Source organism: Geotrypetes seraphini, chromosome 6 (genome assembly GCF_902459505.1).
Source record: "Geotrypetes seraphini chromosome 6, aGeoSer1.1, whole genome shotgun sequence".
NCBI classification, from domain to species: domain Eukaryota; kingdom Metazoa; phylum Chordata; class Amphibia; order Gymnophiona; family Dermophiidae; genus Geotrypetes; species Geotrypetes seraphini.
In genome coordinates, this window is record NC_047089.1 from 230,461,545 (window position 1) to 230,481,432 (window position 19,888).

Below are 19,888 nucleotides of genomic sequence, written 5' to 3' on the forward strand. Positions count from 1 at the left end.
ACTGATTCAAGAGCCACTTTAATACAATAAACAGAGATGGCAGTATACCTTTAATTACTGACAATCATGGTTAAGTTCAACTTTACATAAAAGTGTACTAAATTTTAACACACTGCTGCTTATGTCTTTTTCCTGCCACAGTTAAATGAAATATGGCAGCAACCACTAGTGTGTTGTACTTCTGTATGCTTTATACCAGGGATCCCCAAAGTCCCTCCTTGAGGGCTGAATCCAGTCAGGTTTTCAGGATTTCCCCAATGAATATGCATTGAAAGTAGTGCATGAATATGATCTCATGCATATTCATTGGGGAAATCCTGAAAACCCAATTGGATTCGGCCCTCAAGGAGGGAATTTGGGGACCCCTGCTTTACTAGCTCAGCTTCTAGTGTGGAGACTTACACTGGTTAGAATTCACAGCCCATAACTCCTGGGAGACCAAAAAACAAACAAACAAAAAGAGACTCTCTCTTGCTTACCAAGCTGTGCAGAGACACTATGAATTCAATGCACAATAACTTCCTTCTGTAATATGTTACAAATCTCTGAGCCTCTACAAGTATCCAAAGCCAGGAAATTGCATTTCAAAGCTGGACGACCCGCCTCATTCTTGCTTCATTCTTCTGAATCATTTCCATAGAAGCTTTGGCTTCATATAAAGGGACAGGTTCATCCAACAGAGGTCTAACAAAAGAAGAGCCCGTCAGTAACATAAAAGACCTGTCCCTGGCCTGTTAATACAAGCTGTACTCTTTCATTTAAAAGCTTTTCTTTTGGGCAAAAAAAGAAACTTTCACAAGACTGCAGACAGCATGGCAAACAATAAGGCTCCGCAAGCAAGAAATAAAAGGACTGAATACAAAGTTGCTTTTCTTCTAAAGCAGCAGCTTATTTGACATGGTTTATAACTACTTTCTTCCCTTTGAGACATTTACATTATTTTATTACAGTGATAGATTGGGACCCAGTGAATTCCATGAGGGTTAAAGCAAATTTAACCTGCTAGAAACAGTTCCCGGCCAGTTAAATTGCTTGTTCAGGACTAACTTAACCAGTTAGTGCTGCTGGAAATGTCTGGTTAGTGCCTAACTTAAAACCAGCTATTTGGGGGGGCGTTCTGGGGGCAGAGTCAGCACTGGCTGTGCTCAGTGACACTAAACTTCATTTTCTGATTCAGAAATAAAGTGTACAGTAGAATCCAAGTTAACCAGTACTCTAAACCAACTGTCAAAAAAAAAAAAAAAAAAAAAAAAAAAAGTTTCCTGCACTCCTGACCCACAACCTCCAAAATTATTTTTGTGCTCCTGATCCGACAACCCCCCTCCCTCCAGTCCCCAAAGCAGCAGTGGCAGCTGACTGCAGGATGGTAGCTGAAATGTTACAGCACAACTCTGGCTAGTTTGATAGTTGCTCTGAATAATAAGATGATTTATCATGTTTGTTCCACCGATAAAAACAAAAACTGTGGATACAGATATTCTGGAGATAATTTATTAAACACTGACATATAAAACCATGAAAATTCAATTAAAGTACAATGATAAAAAATACTGTGATAAAAATCCAACCGGACCCTACACAGTCCGTGTTTCGGCGAACACGCCTTCCTCAGGGGTCCAATGATTTGCAACCTCACATATAAAGAATTGGACTGAAAACAGTCTATTGTCTTTAAACATGTGAGCAAAGAATACCGCAGACAAGCTGAAGTAACAAAAAATGCATTATTTTGCTACTTCACCTTGTCTGCGGTGTTCTTTGCTCACATGTTTAAAGACAATAGACTGTTTTCAGTCCAATTCTTTATATGTGAGGTTGCAAACCATTGGACCCCTGAGGAAGGCATGTTCGCCGAAACACGGACCATGTAGGGTCTGGTTGGATTTTTATCACAGTATTTTTTATCATTGTACTTTAATTGGATTTTCATGGTTTTATATGTCAGTGTTTTTAATAAATTATCTCCAGAACATCTGTATCCACAGTTTTTGTTTTCATCGGTGGATTGTTTTCACTGTGGATCATTGTGTCTCCCCATTTTTCTTTATCATGTTTGTTCCTCATTGTAATCTTAGATTTTATACCGCTTGGTTCTGCAAGTTAGTTTTAAGCAGTATAGTAAGTGGTGAATAAATATATAAGAACATAAGAACATAAGAACATAAGAAGCGCCATCTCCGGATCAGACCTTCGGTCCATCAAGTCCGGCGATCCGCACACGCGGAGGCCCTGCTAGGTATACACCTGGCTTATTTTATAGTCTTACAACGAGGTCTATCTTTTGTCCCAAGTACTAAATATGACAGCTTTGATGTTCGAGCACATCTTCAAAGATTTTTTCGTACAATCAAATTGAAACAATTTTTTCAGGATAAACAAATGAATGATTCCCCCTTACCAAAGGGGTTGAAACTTAAATCTTCGTGGATGCCGCCCGGACAGACAGACCCGTTAATTACATCGTTTGAAAAATTAGTATTACGAGATGTCAGTAGTTTAGAACTCCAAGATAATTCCATCAACCATTCAAACCTTTCTTACCAACAGAGGAAAATCATTCGTGACCTTCAAGCAGATCATTCAATAGTTATTTCAAGGGCTGACAAAGGAGGGGGAATCGTTATCCAAGATTATAAAGATTACAGGGAAGAGGCCATGCGCCAATTATTAGATACGACATATTACACTAGATTGCAACAAGATCCTACTATGCAGATTAAATTGAAAATAGATGGAATGATCAACACCGCCAGGGACTCACAAACAATTACATCAAAAGAAAGCAGATTCCTCACTAGCGACTTTCCCAGGATACCAAAAATTAACTTTATTCCCAAAATACACAAATCTGACACCAAACCACCCGGACGTCCTATAGTAGTGGGCACTGGTTCAGTCTTAGAGCCAGCGTCTCAATACTTGGACAGTCAATTGAAACATTTGGTTCCTCAAGCTGACTCATATATTAAAGACTCTTCACATTTCCTACAGGTTTTATATCAACATTTACCCAATGAATTGAAGGAAGATTCAATTTTAGTAACAGCTGACGTGGTGTCATTATACACCAACGTCCCTCAGCTGGAAGCAGCGAAATTAGTCAAAACACAATTACTGAAACTTAAATTAACAGAAACAAAAACATCTTTGCTGTATGATCTAGCAGAATTAGTTATTTACAATAACTATTTCAAATTTGAAGATGACATCTTTCTCCAAACAAAGGGAGTGGCCATGGGGGCCACTGTGGCCCCCACACTTGCATGTCTGTATATGAGTCAGTTTGAGGAATCTCATGTTTACACTTCCAAGTATTTCCAACATGTGTCATGCTGGAAACGCTTTATTGACGATGTATTTTTTGTGTGGAGTGGTGGAGAGACTGATTTAACTAAATTCTTAGAGGAACTCAATCTAAAGGATAGTAACATAAAGTTTACCTATATTGCAGACCAAAATCAAGTTACGTTTCTAGATATAGGAATTGTTAAACAGAATTTACGTATCTCCACCACTCTACACAAGAAACCGTCTGATAGAAACACCCTATTACAGTTCCAAAGTTATCACCCACGACCACTCAAAAATAGTATTCCCATTGGACAATTTCTCCGTTTACGAAGAATTTGTTCTGAGGAGGGAGATTTTGATAGAGAAGCACATGAAATGTACAACAGGTTTGTTAGTAGGGGGTATCCTGTTAAAGTCGTTAAGAGGGCGTGGAAAAGGGCAAAAAACTGCCACCGTTCTTGGTTAATACAAGACAAACAAAATAAACAAGAAGACCACAATATAGTATGTGTTTTGCCCCACAGTAACAAAAATATTGCTATTAAACACATTATATTAAAGTATTGGCCAATATTGCAGTATCACACGTCACTACAAAATCACCCTAAATTCGCGTTCTCTAGAGCAAAAAACCTCGGTGAACAGCTAAAACATAATTTGTACCATCAAGACATTAGAAATAAATTACCACACAAGCCTTGCGGTAAATGCCGGGTCTGCCGGTCAGTATTAAATACAGACCACATTGTGATACCAGGGTCAGGCGGACGTATTTTTAAATTACTCTCAGGGACAGACTGTGAGTCCACAAAGGTCATCTACTGTATACAATGTCCTTGTAACAAACTATATATAGGACAAACGATTCGTATGATTAAAACACGAATCATAGAGCACATGAGTAACATCAGAAGAAATAGAGTAACCGCCCCCCTGGTATCCCATTGGATGGAGAAATCACATGATCTGTCAGATCTCAGATACACAGTGCTAACTCAAATACACAGCACTGAAGGTGATATATCTAAAACGCTGGTGCAAAAAGAACAGCGTTTTATTTATAACTGGCAGACCCTGCACCCAAAAGGCTTAAATGTTGACATTGAGTGGCTGGCACTATAGAAAGTTTGTCCCTGACGGTGTTGTCATCCAGGGTCTTTAGATACCGCCTCTTCCGGTTTCAGGATCCCTTAAATATGCACCGCTGTAACAGAGTTAGTCAGATGGCCAGTAGATTTTGTACGAGTCTGGTTCAATGAGCCAATATCAGGTATTTCTATTTATCTTATAGTAACTTGAATGAGAATTGACTAAATATGCTTGGACTATTTGGTATATTTGCTTATACATACAATTGAATAGAGATTTTTGAAAAATTCAAATTTTAAATTTTAATTTTCAGTGTCCCTCCCCGACGAAGAAGGCGAAACTCGAGTCGGGGGGACGGGAAATGAAACAGAGATATAGTTATCAATCACCTCAGGATTTTAAGAGGCACTTTATGAGTTAGAACACAGCCGCTACCGAGATTTAACAGGATCTAAATTGACAACAGACACCTCTCCATTCAGATAAGTACTACCAAGTATCTGAATATGTCTATGGAGGGAGGGGTCGGGGACTAGTGAGTGCGATGATGGTCCCCCTGTTAAACTCTAAGTAGTGACTTCACTATTTAATGGGTTTAAGGTCTGAGCACATCACTATTATAAATTTATATTTACTTAAAGTTTCAATAACTGTGATAATTAATATTTTGCCAATTAACAGAATCACAGATTAACATTGCATATTTCCCTATTGTTTAAGTATTATTTTATAGCCAACCATATCTTTATATGCCTCTCTCAAGGAGATATGCATCTAGTTTGCTTTTGAAGCCTAGGACTGTCGATTCCGCAATAATCTCCCCTGGGAGAGTATTCCAGATGTCAACCACTCTCTGTGTGAAGCAGAACTTCCTGATATTAGTCCTGAACTTGCCCCCCCTTAGCTTCATTTCATGTCCTCTTGTCCGTGTCAAATTGGACAATGTAAATAGTTTTTTCTGCTCTATTTTGTCGATTCCTTTCAGTATTTTGAAGGTTTCGATCATATCCCCACGCAGTCTCCTTTTCTCAAGGGAGAACAATCCCAGTGTTTTAAGTCGATCCTCATATTCCAGTTTCTCCATACCCTTCACTAGTTTAGTTGCTCGTCTCTGCACCCTCTCCAGCAGTTTTATATCCTTCTTTAAGTAGGGAGACCAATGTTGGACGCAGTATTCCAAGTGGGGTCTGACCATTGCCCTATAAAGCGGCATTATAACTTTCTCCGATCTACTCGAGATTCCTTTCTTTATCATGCCCAACATTCTATTTGCCTTATTTGCCGCTGCCACGCATTGTGCCGACGGCTTCAGGGTCCTATCTATCAGTACACCCAGATCTCTTTCTTGTTCACTTTTCCCCAGAGTTGCACCTGACATTCTGTACTCGTATTCCTTATTTTTACTGCCTAAATGCATTACCTTGCATTTCTCCACGTTGAACTTCATCTGCCATTTCTCCGCCCATTTTTCTAACCGACACAAGTCGCTCTGGAGTTCCTCACTGTCCTCCTGCGATCTGATTGCCCGGCAGAGTTTTGTGTCGTCTGCAAACTTGATGATCTCACTGGATGTTCCGTTTTCCAGGTCATTGATATAAATATTAAAAAGGATCGGCCCAAGTACCGAGCCTTGGGGTACACCACTAGTCACTTTCTCCCAGTCGGAGAACTTCCCATTTATGCCCACTCTCTGCTTCCTGTTTTCCAGCCATTTGCCTATCCATCTTTGTATATCTCCCTCTATGCCATGGCTTTGTAGTTTCCTAAGAAGTCTTTTGTGTGGAACTTTGTCAAATGCTTTCTGGAAGTCCAAGTATATTATGTCCACCGGCTTTCCACTATCAATTTGCTCGTTCACGGTCTCAAAGAATTGGAGTAAATTCGTCAAACACGATTTCCCTTTCCTGAATCCATGTTGACTGGGTTTCATCAAGTCATGTGTGTCCAAGTGCTGAACTATGCTATCCTTGATCAGTGATTCAATCATCTTGCCGGGGACAGATGTAAGACTCACAGGTCTATAGTTGCCCGGTTCTCCTCTCGATCCTTTTTTGAAAATTGGCGTGACGTTCGCTTTCCTCCAGTCGTCTGGTATCTGACCAGTTCTGATTGACAGGTTTGCAAGTTTTTGCAGTAACTCTCCGATTTCGACCTTCAATTCCTTCAAGACTCTCGGGTGAATTTCATCCGGTCCAGGGGATTTGTCACTTTTAAGTTTGTCGATCTGGTAGTATATCTGATCTAAGTTCACTTCAACTGTGGTGAGGCTGTCCTTTATTTCTCCTGTAAACAGTTTCTCCACTTCAGGTATTGTTGAGGTGTCCTCCTTCGTAAAGACAGACGCAAAGAAGGAATTTAGTTTGTCTGCGATTTGTTTATCTTCCTTGATGTACCCTTTTCTTCCCATGTCGTCCAAGGGTCCCACTGCCTCTTTTGCAGGTTTTTTCCCTTTCACGTATCTAAAGAAGGGCTTGAAGTTTTTGGCCTCCCGGGCTATTTTTTCCTCATAGTCCTGTTTTGCATCCCTCACCGCCTTGTGACATTTCTTCTGTTCATCTTTATGTTTGTTCCAGGCTTCGGTTGTCTTCGTGCATTTCCATTTTTTGAAAGAGTCCTTCTTTTCTTTTATGGCTTCCTTCACCTGTATGGTAAGCCATGCTGGTTCTCCTTTGCCTTTAGTTCTCCGATCTTTGGAAATCCTCGGAATGTAGAGATCTTGTGCTTCTGCAATAGTATTTTTCAATAGGCACCATGCCTGGTCTACTGTTTCAAGTTTGTCCACCATCTTCTCGAGTCGTTTTGTTACCATGGCTCTCATGCAATCGTATTTACCCTTTTTAAAGTTTAAGGTGGTGGTTAAGGTTTTGGCATGTTTCCCTTTCCCGATGTCAAGTTTAAAGTTGATTACATTGTGATCACTCGTTCCCAGTGGAACCACGACTTCTACTTCTGTTATCGGTCCGGTGAGACCATTTAGGACCAAGTCCAAGGTGGCGTCGCCTCTTGTCGGCTCTTTTACCATTTGCTCCAGGAAGCAATCCCCTAGCACCTCCAGGAACTTGGCCTCCTTGCCGCAGTTGGAGGCTCCTAGTTTCCAGTCTATTCCTGGGAAATTGAAGTCTCCCAATATAACTACATTGCCTGTCTTGCATACTTGTTTGATTTCCTCCATCATTTCTGAGTCAGTGACCTCCGCCTGTCCTGGGGGACGATAGTAAAGGCCAATTTTTGTATCTGCGCCATTGTGACCAGGAATTTTGATCCAGAGGGACTCCAGCTTCTCTTTCCTGTCTGTTGTAATCATTCCAACAGAATCTATTCCTTCCTTAACATATAGGGCAATACCTCCACCTTTCTGCCCTTCTCGATCCCTTCTATATAGTTTGTATCCCTGTAGTACTGTGTCCCATTTGTTTTCTTCATTCCACCATGTTTCTGTTATGCCAATGATATCCATGTTCTCATGTCTTGCTATCGTCTCTAGTTCTCCCATTTTGTTTCCTAGACTTCTAGCATTTGTATACATACATCTAAGTTCCCTTCGTGTTACCTTTTTGGACCTTCTACTCTTGGCTGTCCTTACAGTTTCATTTACGGTATCCTTTACTGCTCCTGTGTTATCTCCCATGTTTGCTGTTATAGGTGGTAGAAAAGTATCAAAACTAGGTATGATGTGTGTGCAAAAAAACCTTTCATATCCAAAGACAGGTAATGAAAACATACGAATAGCCATACCAGGTCAGACCAATGGTCCATCTAGTCCAGTATCCTGCCTCCAATAGTGGCAAATCACTGTTGGTTCTAAACTTAAAAAAAACAACTAACTTTGTTCAGATGGGGATTATATCAAGGAATTGTTGTCTGAAAGCTTATTTGGTTAATTTAAATTTGACCAGTCTTACCTGAAGATACCAGCTGATAACTTCTCCATTACGTCTTTTAATATATCTGAGAAAATTATTAAGGTAGATGTAGATACAAAAAAGTTACAGTTTATTTTGATTAGAATATATGATAGCAACAGTTAGTAGAGTATGTTAAAAGAAAACCAAAGTTCATTCATCACTGTTAGTACATGACAGTGATTAAGACCACAAAGGTCCATCCAGTCTGTTCTTTTACACTGTGAGGAATTTTGTTATTCTTTTTATTTTCCTTCCATCCAGTCTACCCAGCAGCAATCTGTCCACTTTGGCTAGATGCACATAAAACCCAAAAAATTAAAATGTCTGCGATCTCCTGCCGAAGGATCACAGAGTTGATCCGCAGCACGAGGGCAAACCCGCGGTATCAAAGAAAATAAAATACTAGGAATTGAGAAATAAAATCACAAACAGAAGAAAACTAGAAGTTCTCAGCAAGGCTGCAGAATCAAAACTGAACTTCAAAGGAGTAGCTGCACAGGTGACATCGCAGAGGGGGTTGGTGTTTTTTTAAGTTCTGCAGCCAAGGCTGGAATGGATGCATTACCCAATAGTTCAGGCTCCAGAGGGATTGTACAAGAATGTTAGTTATTTTAAGTGGGCTTACAATCTCAAGACTGCAGGAAACCATGGGTAGTAGTGAGATCAGGTATCCATGAAGTATCTTTCACATACTGACCTGCCAGCAGCAACGACTTGACATTTCCCTATGCTGTCTGAAAATACATGGTTCAGACTACTGTATAAAGTCTTCAACTTTTTTTTTTTTGGGGTTGTGAGGAGAAAGAAGGACAAACCTATACTGGCACAGTCACTTTTGCCTTCATAGCAGAATTCTAGTATTTATTTCCCTTTACCAGCAAAAATGGCATGTCCCCGGATCAAGAATCTAAACAGATTATTCCATAGACTGGTATGTCCATACTCTATTACTCATCTACGACCAGATGAAGGAAGAGGCCTTTACAGATGGAAAAACCTTTACTGTATAAGTGTTTCCCCTTCAACGGCAGCCACAGCCATCATGTACAAAAATTACCTACACAGAGTTAGCTCTTCAGTTTTTCAAGTGGGATGCACAAATCTGCAAGGAATTCTGGTCAAGATCAGTACAACCACAAAGCAAACCTTTGTAGCAAAAACATTACCTTGTTTAGGAACTGCAGAACAGGAAAAAAAAAAAAGGCATGAAAGTGGCTGCTTGATAGGACTACTTCCAGGGAACCAAGTTTACTATGGTGTTTCAATAGAATCAACCACCACTTAATTTGGGATAAACTATTTAAGAGCATCTTTTTTGTGGGGGAAGGGGGTTGTTAATTTTATAGTTATTGCGTTTAGTAACATATCATAATTTATGTCCTGTTAAAGAAAAACAAACAGAAAACTTTATGTACATAAAGAAACAATTTCCTCCAAATATCCTTCAATCCACAAGATTGAGCCAAGTTATCCAGACCTAGTGATTTTAAATATTATTTAATAATAATATTGTAATTTAAAGCTAAAGAGACATATGATCAAGAAACTGTTTTATTTTACTTTTGTGATTATGATAAACATACCAAAGGCCTCAGAATAGTACCTGGTGGGCCACAAGTTTGAGACAACTGATCTATACATATAACTGTTTCCTTGTTCTATTTCCCATCTAGTAGTATTTGGTATCTAGTAGAAAGGATATGAAGATATTTTCCTTGATGAACACTAGACAAATTCCAGACTTCCTCATTCAAGAAACAAACTGTGGCTCCTTTAAGGAACAGACAATGGCTATCGGGAGGGTCCAGCTTTAATAGTAAAATGATTACAAATGAAATAGGTAGGATTTTAATTCAAAACATAAAAAAAGACAGGCTAAAATATGGTTATGGTTATTTTGTTTTATTTGATATACCACCTTTCCTCCAAAGATATCCCCTTAAGGACTAATTATGACAGTGAAAGACAACACTCTAAAATGCCCAAATATGGTTGATTCAGGACTATCTGGAATATTCATTTTACACACACAGCTACTGTGCAATCTATCAGGCTTGGGGTAATAATAATAATAATAATAACAGCTTATATACCGCAATACCGTGAAGTTCTATGCGGTTTACAAAAGATTAAGCAAAGGTACAAATTGACTGACTTTAAGAGGGGAAGAAGAAAGAGAAGTAATTAGACAGGAAATTCATTGTTGAGGAGAAAAGTGATCAAAAGGACAGTAGGTCGCTATTGAGAGGAAAGAGATAAGTGGATCAGTTGTCAAGATGTTTTAGGAACAGGTGTGTTTTTAGACATTTCCTAAATTCCTCATAAGTAGGGTATGGATTCTACAATTTGTATCACCATTATTCGTTGCAGCTTAATGTCAGCTATCCGGTAACATGATGCAGCTAATCATATTTATAGTGCTACTATGCATATGCAGCACTATACACATATGTACGTACTATCTCTGACACTAGGGGACTCACAATGGAGGGTTAAGTGACTTGTCCAGAGTCATAAGGAGCTGCAGTGAGAACTGAACCAAATTCCCCAGAATGAAAGCCCGCTACACTAGTCAATAGGCTACTCCTCTACTTCTAAACAAAATCTCACCACCACCTTCTTCCTGAGATTTTTTATTCTAATTCCTCTTAGCAACATAGATTGTTTTTAAAAAAAAGAAGTGATTTTTACCAGTCAACTAAGCAGCTATGAACTGACACCCAACACAGAGACAACATAAAGATCTGTCTTACAGAGCAGCTTCTACAACTAAATGGGGCATCATGCAAACTTTCGCCATTACCTGGAGGTCTGCTACGGTGGTTATCCAGTGGCCTCCCACAGCCAGGAGCATGAGAATATCATGTTTGTGAGGCAGCAGTCGTGTTTTCTGAAATGATACATCTTCTGAATTATATAGCCTCACTGGGATAGAACATAAAATAAACACAGAAAAAGTGACAAGTCAAAAATGCTCCCCCAAACAATTGAAATCAAGGCTGCTTTGCTTTCCTTCTTGTTTCTAACAGAAGAGAAAGTACTATTTTGCACCTGGTTACCTATGATTTAGTTAGTGACTCAACTTCTACATATCCAAGTGAACTAACAAAGCAATATACAGTACTCCCTTTTTAAAAACTACAAATGTGGTTTTGAGTCTATAAAAAGGCAGGAGAGGGTAGCTGGGGCGCTGGCGGGTGCATTAAATCATACCCAGTATGCTACGGGGGGATGGGGGGGAGGAGGAGGAGGAATCGGTTGTGCAGAAGGCTGATTGGCTGACCAGCTGACCGGGGGGGGGGGGGGGGGGAGGGTAGAGGAGGAGGAATCGTCTCTGTAGAAGGCTGATTGGCTGCCTGGGGGGAGAGAGGAGGAGGAATCAGCTGTGCAGAAGGCTGATTCATGGACTCATTCCCTGTATTTTCTGACTGGAAGAGGCAGTCAGAAAATACTGCGAATCCCCGGGGGAACACTGCAAATTCTCTACTCAAGCCCATGCTGTAGCAGGCTATCCTAAATGGCAAAAGCAGTTTTTGCTCACCATGGATGCTTATCTGACCTCCTTGAACTCCAGGGGCCATAGTTTGCTTTTGAATACATTGTGATAGTGGAACTAGCATAAATGTTAAACTGTTTGTACCCATATAGTTTGGTGATGTCAGAAAGTGTGTGTGTGTGTGAGGGTATTAATGTCTTCCTCTGGGGCTATAAGAGTCAAGGCCTCAGAAGTTGAGGTACTGCCTAGCATAGAAAGGAATGGGTGGGTGGGTTGGTTGGGGAAAAGGGGGGGGTATACAGTCAAACCCTTTGACGTTTGTGGGCCATTATATTTCAGTTTGCAGATCTTTTTCTTTGGGCTGTCATTATATACAGTTCTCAGAAACTCCCTTGCTTTCTGATACAGAGGGGGTGGTCGGGGAGGTAATTATACTTCCATCAACCGCTGGATGTCAAGAGTTGTAATGTTACTTTTTTTGTTGACTTTGTGCATCATCGTCAATACAACTGTTGGAACTCAAAAGGATATAGGGAGAGGGAGGATTAGTGGGTTCAGTGGGAGACAGCAGACTCGAGAGAGACTTGGGTGTGCTGGTGGATGCATCACTGAAGCCATCTGCACAGTGCGCAGCAGCCTCGAAAAAAGCCAACAGGATGCTGGGCATCATAAAGAAGGGCATAGCAACCAGAACACGGGAAGTCATCATCCATTGTATCGAGCGATGGTGCGTCCACATCTGGAATACTGCGTTCAGTATTGGTCGCCACACCTCAAGAAGGACATGGCGGTACTTGAGAGAGTCCAAAGGAGAGCAACGAAAATGGTAAGAGGGCTGGAACACTGCCCATACGCCGAGAGGTTGGATAGGCTGGGGCTCTTCTCTCTGGAAAAAAGGAGGCTCAGGGGAGATATGATAGAGACCTTCAGGATCATGAGGGGCATAGAGAGGGTGGATAGGGACAGATTCTTCAGACTGAAGGGGACAGCAAATACGAGGGGGCATTCTGAGAAACTGAAGGGAGACAGGTTCAAAACAAATGCAAGGAAGTTTTTTTTCACCCAAAGGGTCGTGGACACTGGGAATGCGCTACCGGAGGAAGTGATCAGGCAGAGTACGGTACAAGGATTCAAACAGGGATTGGATGGATTCCTGAGGGATAAAGGGATCGTGGGATACTGAGGGAGGAGCTGGGATGTAACACAAGTATAGGAAGTTAACCAGGTAATGAGTATAAACCAACCTGGTCGTGCATGTGCAAGACCGGAGGGCTAGGACTTCGATAGGAAGGCAGGACTTAAATGGGAAACTAAGGTGGCAAGGGAGCCCCTTCTGATGATTCAGACAAGTCTTGACCTGTTTTGGGCCGCCGCGGGAGCGGACTGCTGGGCAGGATGGACCTGTGGTCTGACCCGGCAGAGGCACTGCTTATGTTCTTAATAACAAAAATGCAGATGACTACAGTTGAATTTTTCTGATAATGTTTTATCGTCAATTGTTTTGTATAGTGACAAATAAAATTGTTAAAGGATAAATTCTCTACTCAAAATACATAAAACAATGGTAACGCTCTCTTCATTGGTTATAAACGTCAAGATTTATTTTAGCTGTTCCTTCATACATTCTAGATCAGTGGTCTCAAACTCAAACCCTTTGCAGGTCCACATTTTGGATTTGTACTTGGAGGGCTTCGGAAAAAATAGTTAATATCTTATTAAATTAATGACAATTTTGCATGAGGTAAAAATCTTTATAGTCTATAAATTTTTCCTTTTAGCTAAGTCTTAGTATTAATATTGTAATTTATAGCTAAAGAGACATATGATTAAGAAACTGTTTTATTTTACTTTTGTGACTATGATAAATATACCGAGGGCCTCAAAATAGTACCTGGCGGGCCACATGTGGCCCCCGGGTCGCAAGTTTGAAATCATTGTTCTAGATCCAGCAGATTCACAATAGTAAATTTATACATCTTGCCCTGGTTCAAACCAGAGTCTATGTGTGAGCCTCATTCTAACATGGCTGTTTCAGGAAGAAAGTCACCAATGGAACAGACAGAAAACCAGAGGACACTGGTGGTGTTCAAATGGACAACTGTATTATATTTTATAATAATCTGACCATCTGAACACCATCAGTGTCTACTCCGTTATTGACCTTGTTGCCTATTTTTCCACAGAGGACCTTTGTTCTTCTGGTTTCCTTTTGGTTGCGCTCCAGGAAAAAAACCCACAATGGCCTAAAAGTCACATTTTGAACTGTTAAAGGGTAAATATGACTACTCATTGTGGGTATTTTGGAAACTATGGGGTCAGGTTTTAGCATCAGCGATCAGCTTATTTATTTAAATACTGTATATTCAGCAGGCCTAAACTGAATATATAAACCAACTGTAAAGCGTCTGAACATTCTTATTCTACGGATAGTTTCAGGATGCCACATTTGCTCTGTCCCTTCACGATATACTACTACTACTATTAATTATTTAGATGGTGAAGTAGTTAAAGACAAGCTGAAAAATCTGTCAATTTGTACAAAAGCTGAAAAATCAATGCATTTTGGACTTATGTTTACTGGTGACCAGTAGCTAGGGACTTCCATATATGACACCTGCAATTTCCATGCAAAAATCATTATAACAGAAGCAAGGAACCAAAGTGGGCCATACAGAAATTGAATTCCATATTTTAGACAAAATGTGAAATACATACAAGGGTGTGAAGAATTTTACAACGAGCTATAAATTTAGAAGGCATATATAAATTTAAGAAAGGCTGTATAAACAAGTGTTTAATAAATACAATTAGAAAACTAGAGAGATACTAAAAATCAGATAGATTTTGTTGTTGTTTTTAAAAATACTGCAGTACAGAAGTTACACACCTCCAGCATCAAGAACAATGTCCACGCCTAGGCCACCTGTTTCCTCCAAGCAACTTTCTGCAAGGTCAACTTTTCCACTGGACACATCTATCACCCGAGCTGCAGAACACAGAAGTTTTGAATTATATCATATACACACCCTACAAATAAGGAAAAACAAAAATCTTAAAATACAGTTTCTATCCCCTCCAAAGATGTCAAAGGTTCACAAAAATAATTTCTCCCTCCTCTAAAATGACCTAAAGAACCAAATTTAAGGAGTAATCAGTTACAAGTAAAAGATAAAAATGAATCCACAGATATTTTTCAAATTAGTTTGCACTAATGTATATGCACCAATAGTGATTTTTTCATGCCAAAAAGGAAAAAACTAAAACCACATTGAATTGTCTTTTGTTTATACTTTCAAAACACATCCAAGTTAAACAAAACTAAATACAAATTATTCACACAAAGGAAATAGGCAAAAATGAGAACTACTGTATAAACCAGTGCCTCTCAAACTGTATGCCATGGTACAGTGTTGTGCCCCGAAAGATTCCGGGCGTGCCACGAGAAATTCTAGAATTTTACTTTATTTTAAAAAATTCCCTTCATAAGTATCCTCTATAATAAAACCCTAAGCATGCATGCGCACTTATGATGCCGTGATCCCTGCCACCATGATGTGTGCTTCCATGCCACACATGCGCACTGCCTGCCTTCTGCCCCGATCTCCGATGCCGGCTGACTTCCTGAGCTGCCGGGACCCCTCTTCTCACTCCTGGACCAGCAAATGCAGTAGCTGCGGTTTCATCTTGTAGCCGCGGGGCATTTGCTAGGCTGGCCCACTTCGATAATGCAAGGTGGGCCGGCCTAGCAAAAGCCCCGAGGCTGCCCGGGCTAGCGGATGCTGGACAGGGGGAGCAGGGAAGGGGTGCTGTACAGGGTGGAGGTAAAAGGAAGGGAGAAGGCCTGCTGCTGGACAGGGGGAGCAGGGAAGGTTTGCTGTACAGGGTGGAGGTAAAAGGAAGGGAGAAGGCCTGCTGCTGGATAGGGGGAGCAGTGAAGGTGTGCTGCTGGACAGGTATTGATGGACAGGGGGAGCAGGGAAGAGGTGCTGCTGGACAGAGGGAGGTAAAATGAAGGGAGAAGTGCTGCTGTTGGCAGGGGGAACAGTGAAGGTGTTCTGCTGGACAAGGAGGAGGTAAAAGGAAGGGAGAAGGGCTACTGCTGGACAGGGGGAGCAGGCAAGGGACAGTCGAGGAAAGAAAGAGACAGAAAGAAAGAAAGACAGGCAGACACACACATCTATTCTAGCACCCGTTAATGTAAAGGGCTTAAAGACTAGTATACTAGAAGAGATGACATGTACGTCGCATATGCAAGAGTCTGTCAATGTTATGAATGTGTGTGTGCATACATATGGATACAACCATCGAGACATGCATCATTCTTTGATGTGATTGGTCCTTGAAAACTAATAGGGTGCATCTAAGGATTTAAAACCCATCAGCACCTAAGAATGCTTAGGCACCGCTAGACACAATTCTGTAAACTGCACCTAATGGTTGACTGATAAGTGTACCAAATAGCGCCTAAGAGACGCCATTTATAGAATCAGGCCCTTTGTGCCTGAATAATTGCAGATTATTCAAACTGAAAAAAATATAAAACTAAGTTGGCCATATTCTATAAACAATGCCTTTATTAGACATCGCTAGGTGCCCTAATTGTGGCCACCTAGCGATGCCTAAGTTCAGGATCCATGCCAAACTTAATTTTTTTAATGGCTTAATCGGCATGGTAATTGATTGCACTGGTTAGCAGCCAATCAAAAAAAAATTAAATTAAGCAATTTAAGAGTTTAGCGCCAAACTTACATTACATTAGTGATTTCTATTCCGCCATTACCTTGCGGTTCAAGGCGGATTACATAAGAGTTATCAGGTTACAAGAATTGTAACATTACATAAGAATTGTTGTAAGAATTATATAAGAATTGTCGAGAAGTTAAGGAGATACATGTTGGGTAATTAGAAACATTTTAGATTAGATATGGATGGAGTTTGTGGTAGGTGGAGTTTGAGAAGGAACTGTTCGTGTTAGATAGGTTTTATGTATTTTTTGAAGAGTAGGGTTTTGGTTTCTTTTTTGAAGGTTTTGTAGTCTGTTGTCGAAGACAACAGATTGGTGATTTGTCTGTCTAGTTTATCTGCTTTGGTGGCCATTAGGTTGTCATATAATTTTCCTCGTCTAACATTTTTGGTTGATGGGTGTGTGATAGTGAGTGGATTCTCCTGAACCTGGTTGAGGTGGATTGGGTTAGTCGGTTGTTTCAGTAGGTTGGGCTTTCTCCATTAATAGCTTTGAATAGTAGGCAGTAGAATTTGAAGTATACTCTTGCTTGTATTGGGAGCCAGTGTGAGTCGTGGTATGCTGCTGTGAAGTGGTCATATTTTTTTCAGTGAGTAGATTAGTCTTAGGGCTGTATTTTGTATTGTTTGTAATTGCTTTATCAAGGTCGCTGGACAGGGGAGGTATAGTATGTTGCAGTAGTCTATTAGTCCAAAGATAAGAGATTGTACCAAAAGTTGGAATTGTTTCCTGTCGAAGAATTTTCAGATTTGTCTTAGGTTTCTCATAGTCACGAATGATGCTTTTATTACTTAGGATGCTTAGCGACACTAAAGTGGAGGCACCCTTTCAGGCCTAACAACGCATAGGTTAAAAAGTAGGCGTGGTTATGGGCGGAGAATAGGCATGGATGAGTTAGGTGTCGTTAGATATCCCAACCAAACAGTGGAGATATCCAATCAAAACAGGTGAGCTTTGTAAGTTTCACGGCTTTCTTTTATTCATTTCAATAACTCAATGACTTGACATGTACATGTTTCAGCCACATCGGCCTGCATCAGGAATCTTGCCTCACTGCTAGCAATTTCTCTTTTTGGCCAGAAGTTACTTCAGTAGGCTGTAAAGATCATGCGCAACACACATGTTAAACATTGCAATTGAATAATTGACACATCAAAATAATTATATCAATCAGAAACACATATGGAGCTCAAACATTCCCCAAATCTGTTATAGCAATAGATTATTCTTCATATCCTTAAGGTCTGACTGACATCCAAAATTTCAGTCTGGACTCGAACTTTTTGATTGAGAAAGTAGGCAGGCACAGGAGATAACTGACAAGGCGGGGCTCCACAATGACACAGCTAACAACTAGAAAAGATATTAGCAAGGTAAGAACCCAATTTTTTTTCTAGTGCAATAGGTGTGTCATTCCGGATGGTAGGGACATACAAAAACAGTCCCAGAAATCTAGGGTGGGACCTCTGTGCTGGCTCATAACATTGAGGATCTGAAGGTGGAGTTCTCCCTTGTCGCCACATCAAATCTGTAAAATTTGGAAAACGTATGTAGAGTGGACCACGTTGCTGCCCTACAAATCTCCTTGGGTGAAACTGCCCGAGCTTCCACCCATGAAAAAGCCACTTCTAGTCAAATGCACAATCAGGAGACTGGTGACTGTTTTTCACAGGCAATATATGCTGACGAAATGGCCCTGTGGATCCATCTGTAAATTGTGGCCCTGGATGCTGGTTTGCCGCTTCGAGCCTGACTGGTGAGCACAAAAAGATGGTTAGACTGCCTGAACTCATTGGTAACCTCAAGATATCAAAGGACTATCCTCATATCCAACTTTTTCAGAATCTGGTCCTTCTTCTTTGATCCTGTGGACTGGAAGGCCAGCAATCTTACTTCCTGATAGACATGGAAGAATGAAACAACCTTCTGTAAAAAGGACGGAACCATGCGCAAAGAGAAGGATAGCTAACACCACCAAGATTAGAGCAGAGAACTCAGTCTTCTCCTTAATGCACCAGTGCTGAAATATGTAACATGCCTTAGTGTAAGTAGAGACCAAAGTAGGCTTTGTGGCTCTGAGAAGAATAGCAATCATTACCTTTGTGCATTAATGCCGCACGCTCAAGAGTAATGTCATACGAGCAAAGCAATCTTGACAGTCTCTGACCACTGGCCCTGAGAAAGAAGGTCTTGCTGTACCTGTAGTCTGAGACCTGCATCCCTCTGAAGATGCAATAGATCTGCATATCACGGTCTGCGTAGCCAATATGGTGCCATGAGAATCACTTTCATCAGATGGCTTGCAATTCTGTGGAGTATCCGCACTATCATGGGCAACGGAGGAAACACATACAAGAGCTCGTTCTTTGGATACAACTGGACCAGAGTGTCCAGATCTGTGCTTCCAGGCTCAAATCTTTGACTGTTGAAGCAGTCTGCCTTCTTGTTTCTTGCTGTCGCCATCAGATCAAATATTAGGTGACCCCAACAAAAGAAACATAGAAGATGACGGCAGAAAAGGGCCATAGCCCATCAAGTCTGCCCACTCTAATGACCCACCCCCCTTGATTTTACCCCCCTAGAGATCCCACATGTGTATCCCATTTCCTTTTAAAATCTGGCACAATGGATTGGAAGGCTGCAGCAGATAGTGTCCATTTCCCCAGATCCAGTGTTTGTCTGCTGAGGAAATTGGCCTGGACATTATCCACTCCTACTACATGCGCTTCTGGAAGAGCCTGAAGATGAAACTCTGCCTACCGGAACACTAAGTGGGCCTCCAGACTCAGCTGCGCACTTTTGGTGCCTCCTTGGCGACTTGACGTACAACACCACAATAGCATTGTCTGAGAAGACTCAGACCACTGCCCCTCCAGATTCTTCTCCAGCTTCTGGAATGCTAAGCAAATGGCTTGAAGCTCCAATCTGATGATCGACCACTTCCTTTAAGAGGCTGACCCATGCCCCTGGATTGGGCATCTGTTGCAGTGAGCCCCCAGCCAAACAAGCTGGAATTTTTAGTCATAACTGCCCACAAAGCTATTCTAAGAGGCATGCCCTTTGACAACGCCTGTGGGTAGAGTCACCAGTCCATACTGGCATGGGATTCTAGAATCCATGGCAGAGTTATCTGCAGGGAGTCTGACTGTAGCGACCAACATGATAGCAGAGCACTCTGGAGAGTATGTATGTGAGCCTTTGCCCATGAGACCACATCTATCATTGCTGCTATGGAACCTAGTATTTAGAAGTAGTACAACACAGACGGAGCTGGCTTGGCTAACAAGTTTGTTATCTGAGTATAAAGCTTCTGTCTGGAAGATAGACACAACTTTCTGCCGTGTTAAAGACAACTCCCAGGTA

General features: G+C 41.0%; 1 protein-coding gene across 3 annotated transcripts in view; it reads right to left on the minus strand.

Moving 5' to 3' along the window:
* CRYZL1 (crystallin zeta like 1) overlaps positions 1 to 19,888 on the minus strand; it is a 63,005-nt gene continuing 43,117 nt past the window's right edge. For all 3 annotated transcript variants that reach the window (XM_033949574.1, XM_033949573.1, XM_033949575.1), the window contains 5 exons: positions 14,669 to 14,767; positions 11,089 to 11,210; positions 9,988 to 10,093; positions 8,283 to 8,328; positions 1 to 684 (listed from right to left, as the gene is read on the minus strand). In XM_033949574.1, the coding sequence (XP_033805465.1) occupies positions 585 to 684; positions 8,283 to 8,328; positions 9,988 to 10,093; positions 11,089 to 11,210; positions 14,669 to 14,767 (473 nt within the window). In that variant the 3' untranslated portion in view covers positions 1 to 584. The remainder of the gene's footprint in view (positions 685 to 8,282; positions 8,329 to 9,987; positions 10,094 to 11,088; positions 11,211 to 14,668; positions 14,768 to 19,888) is intronic.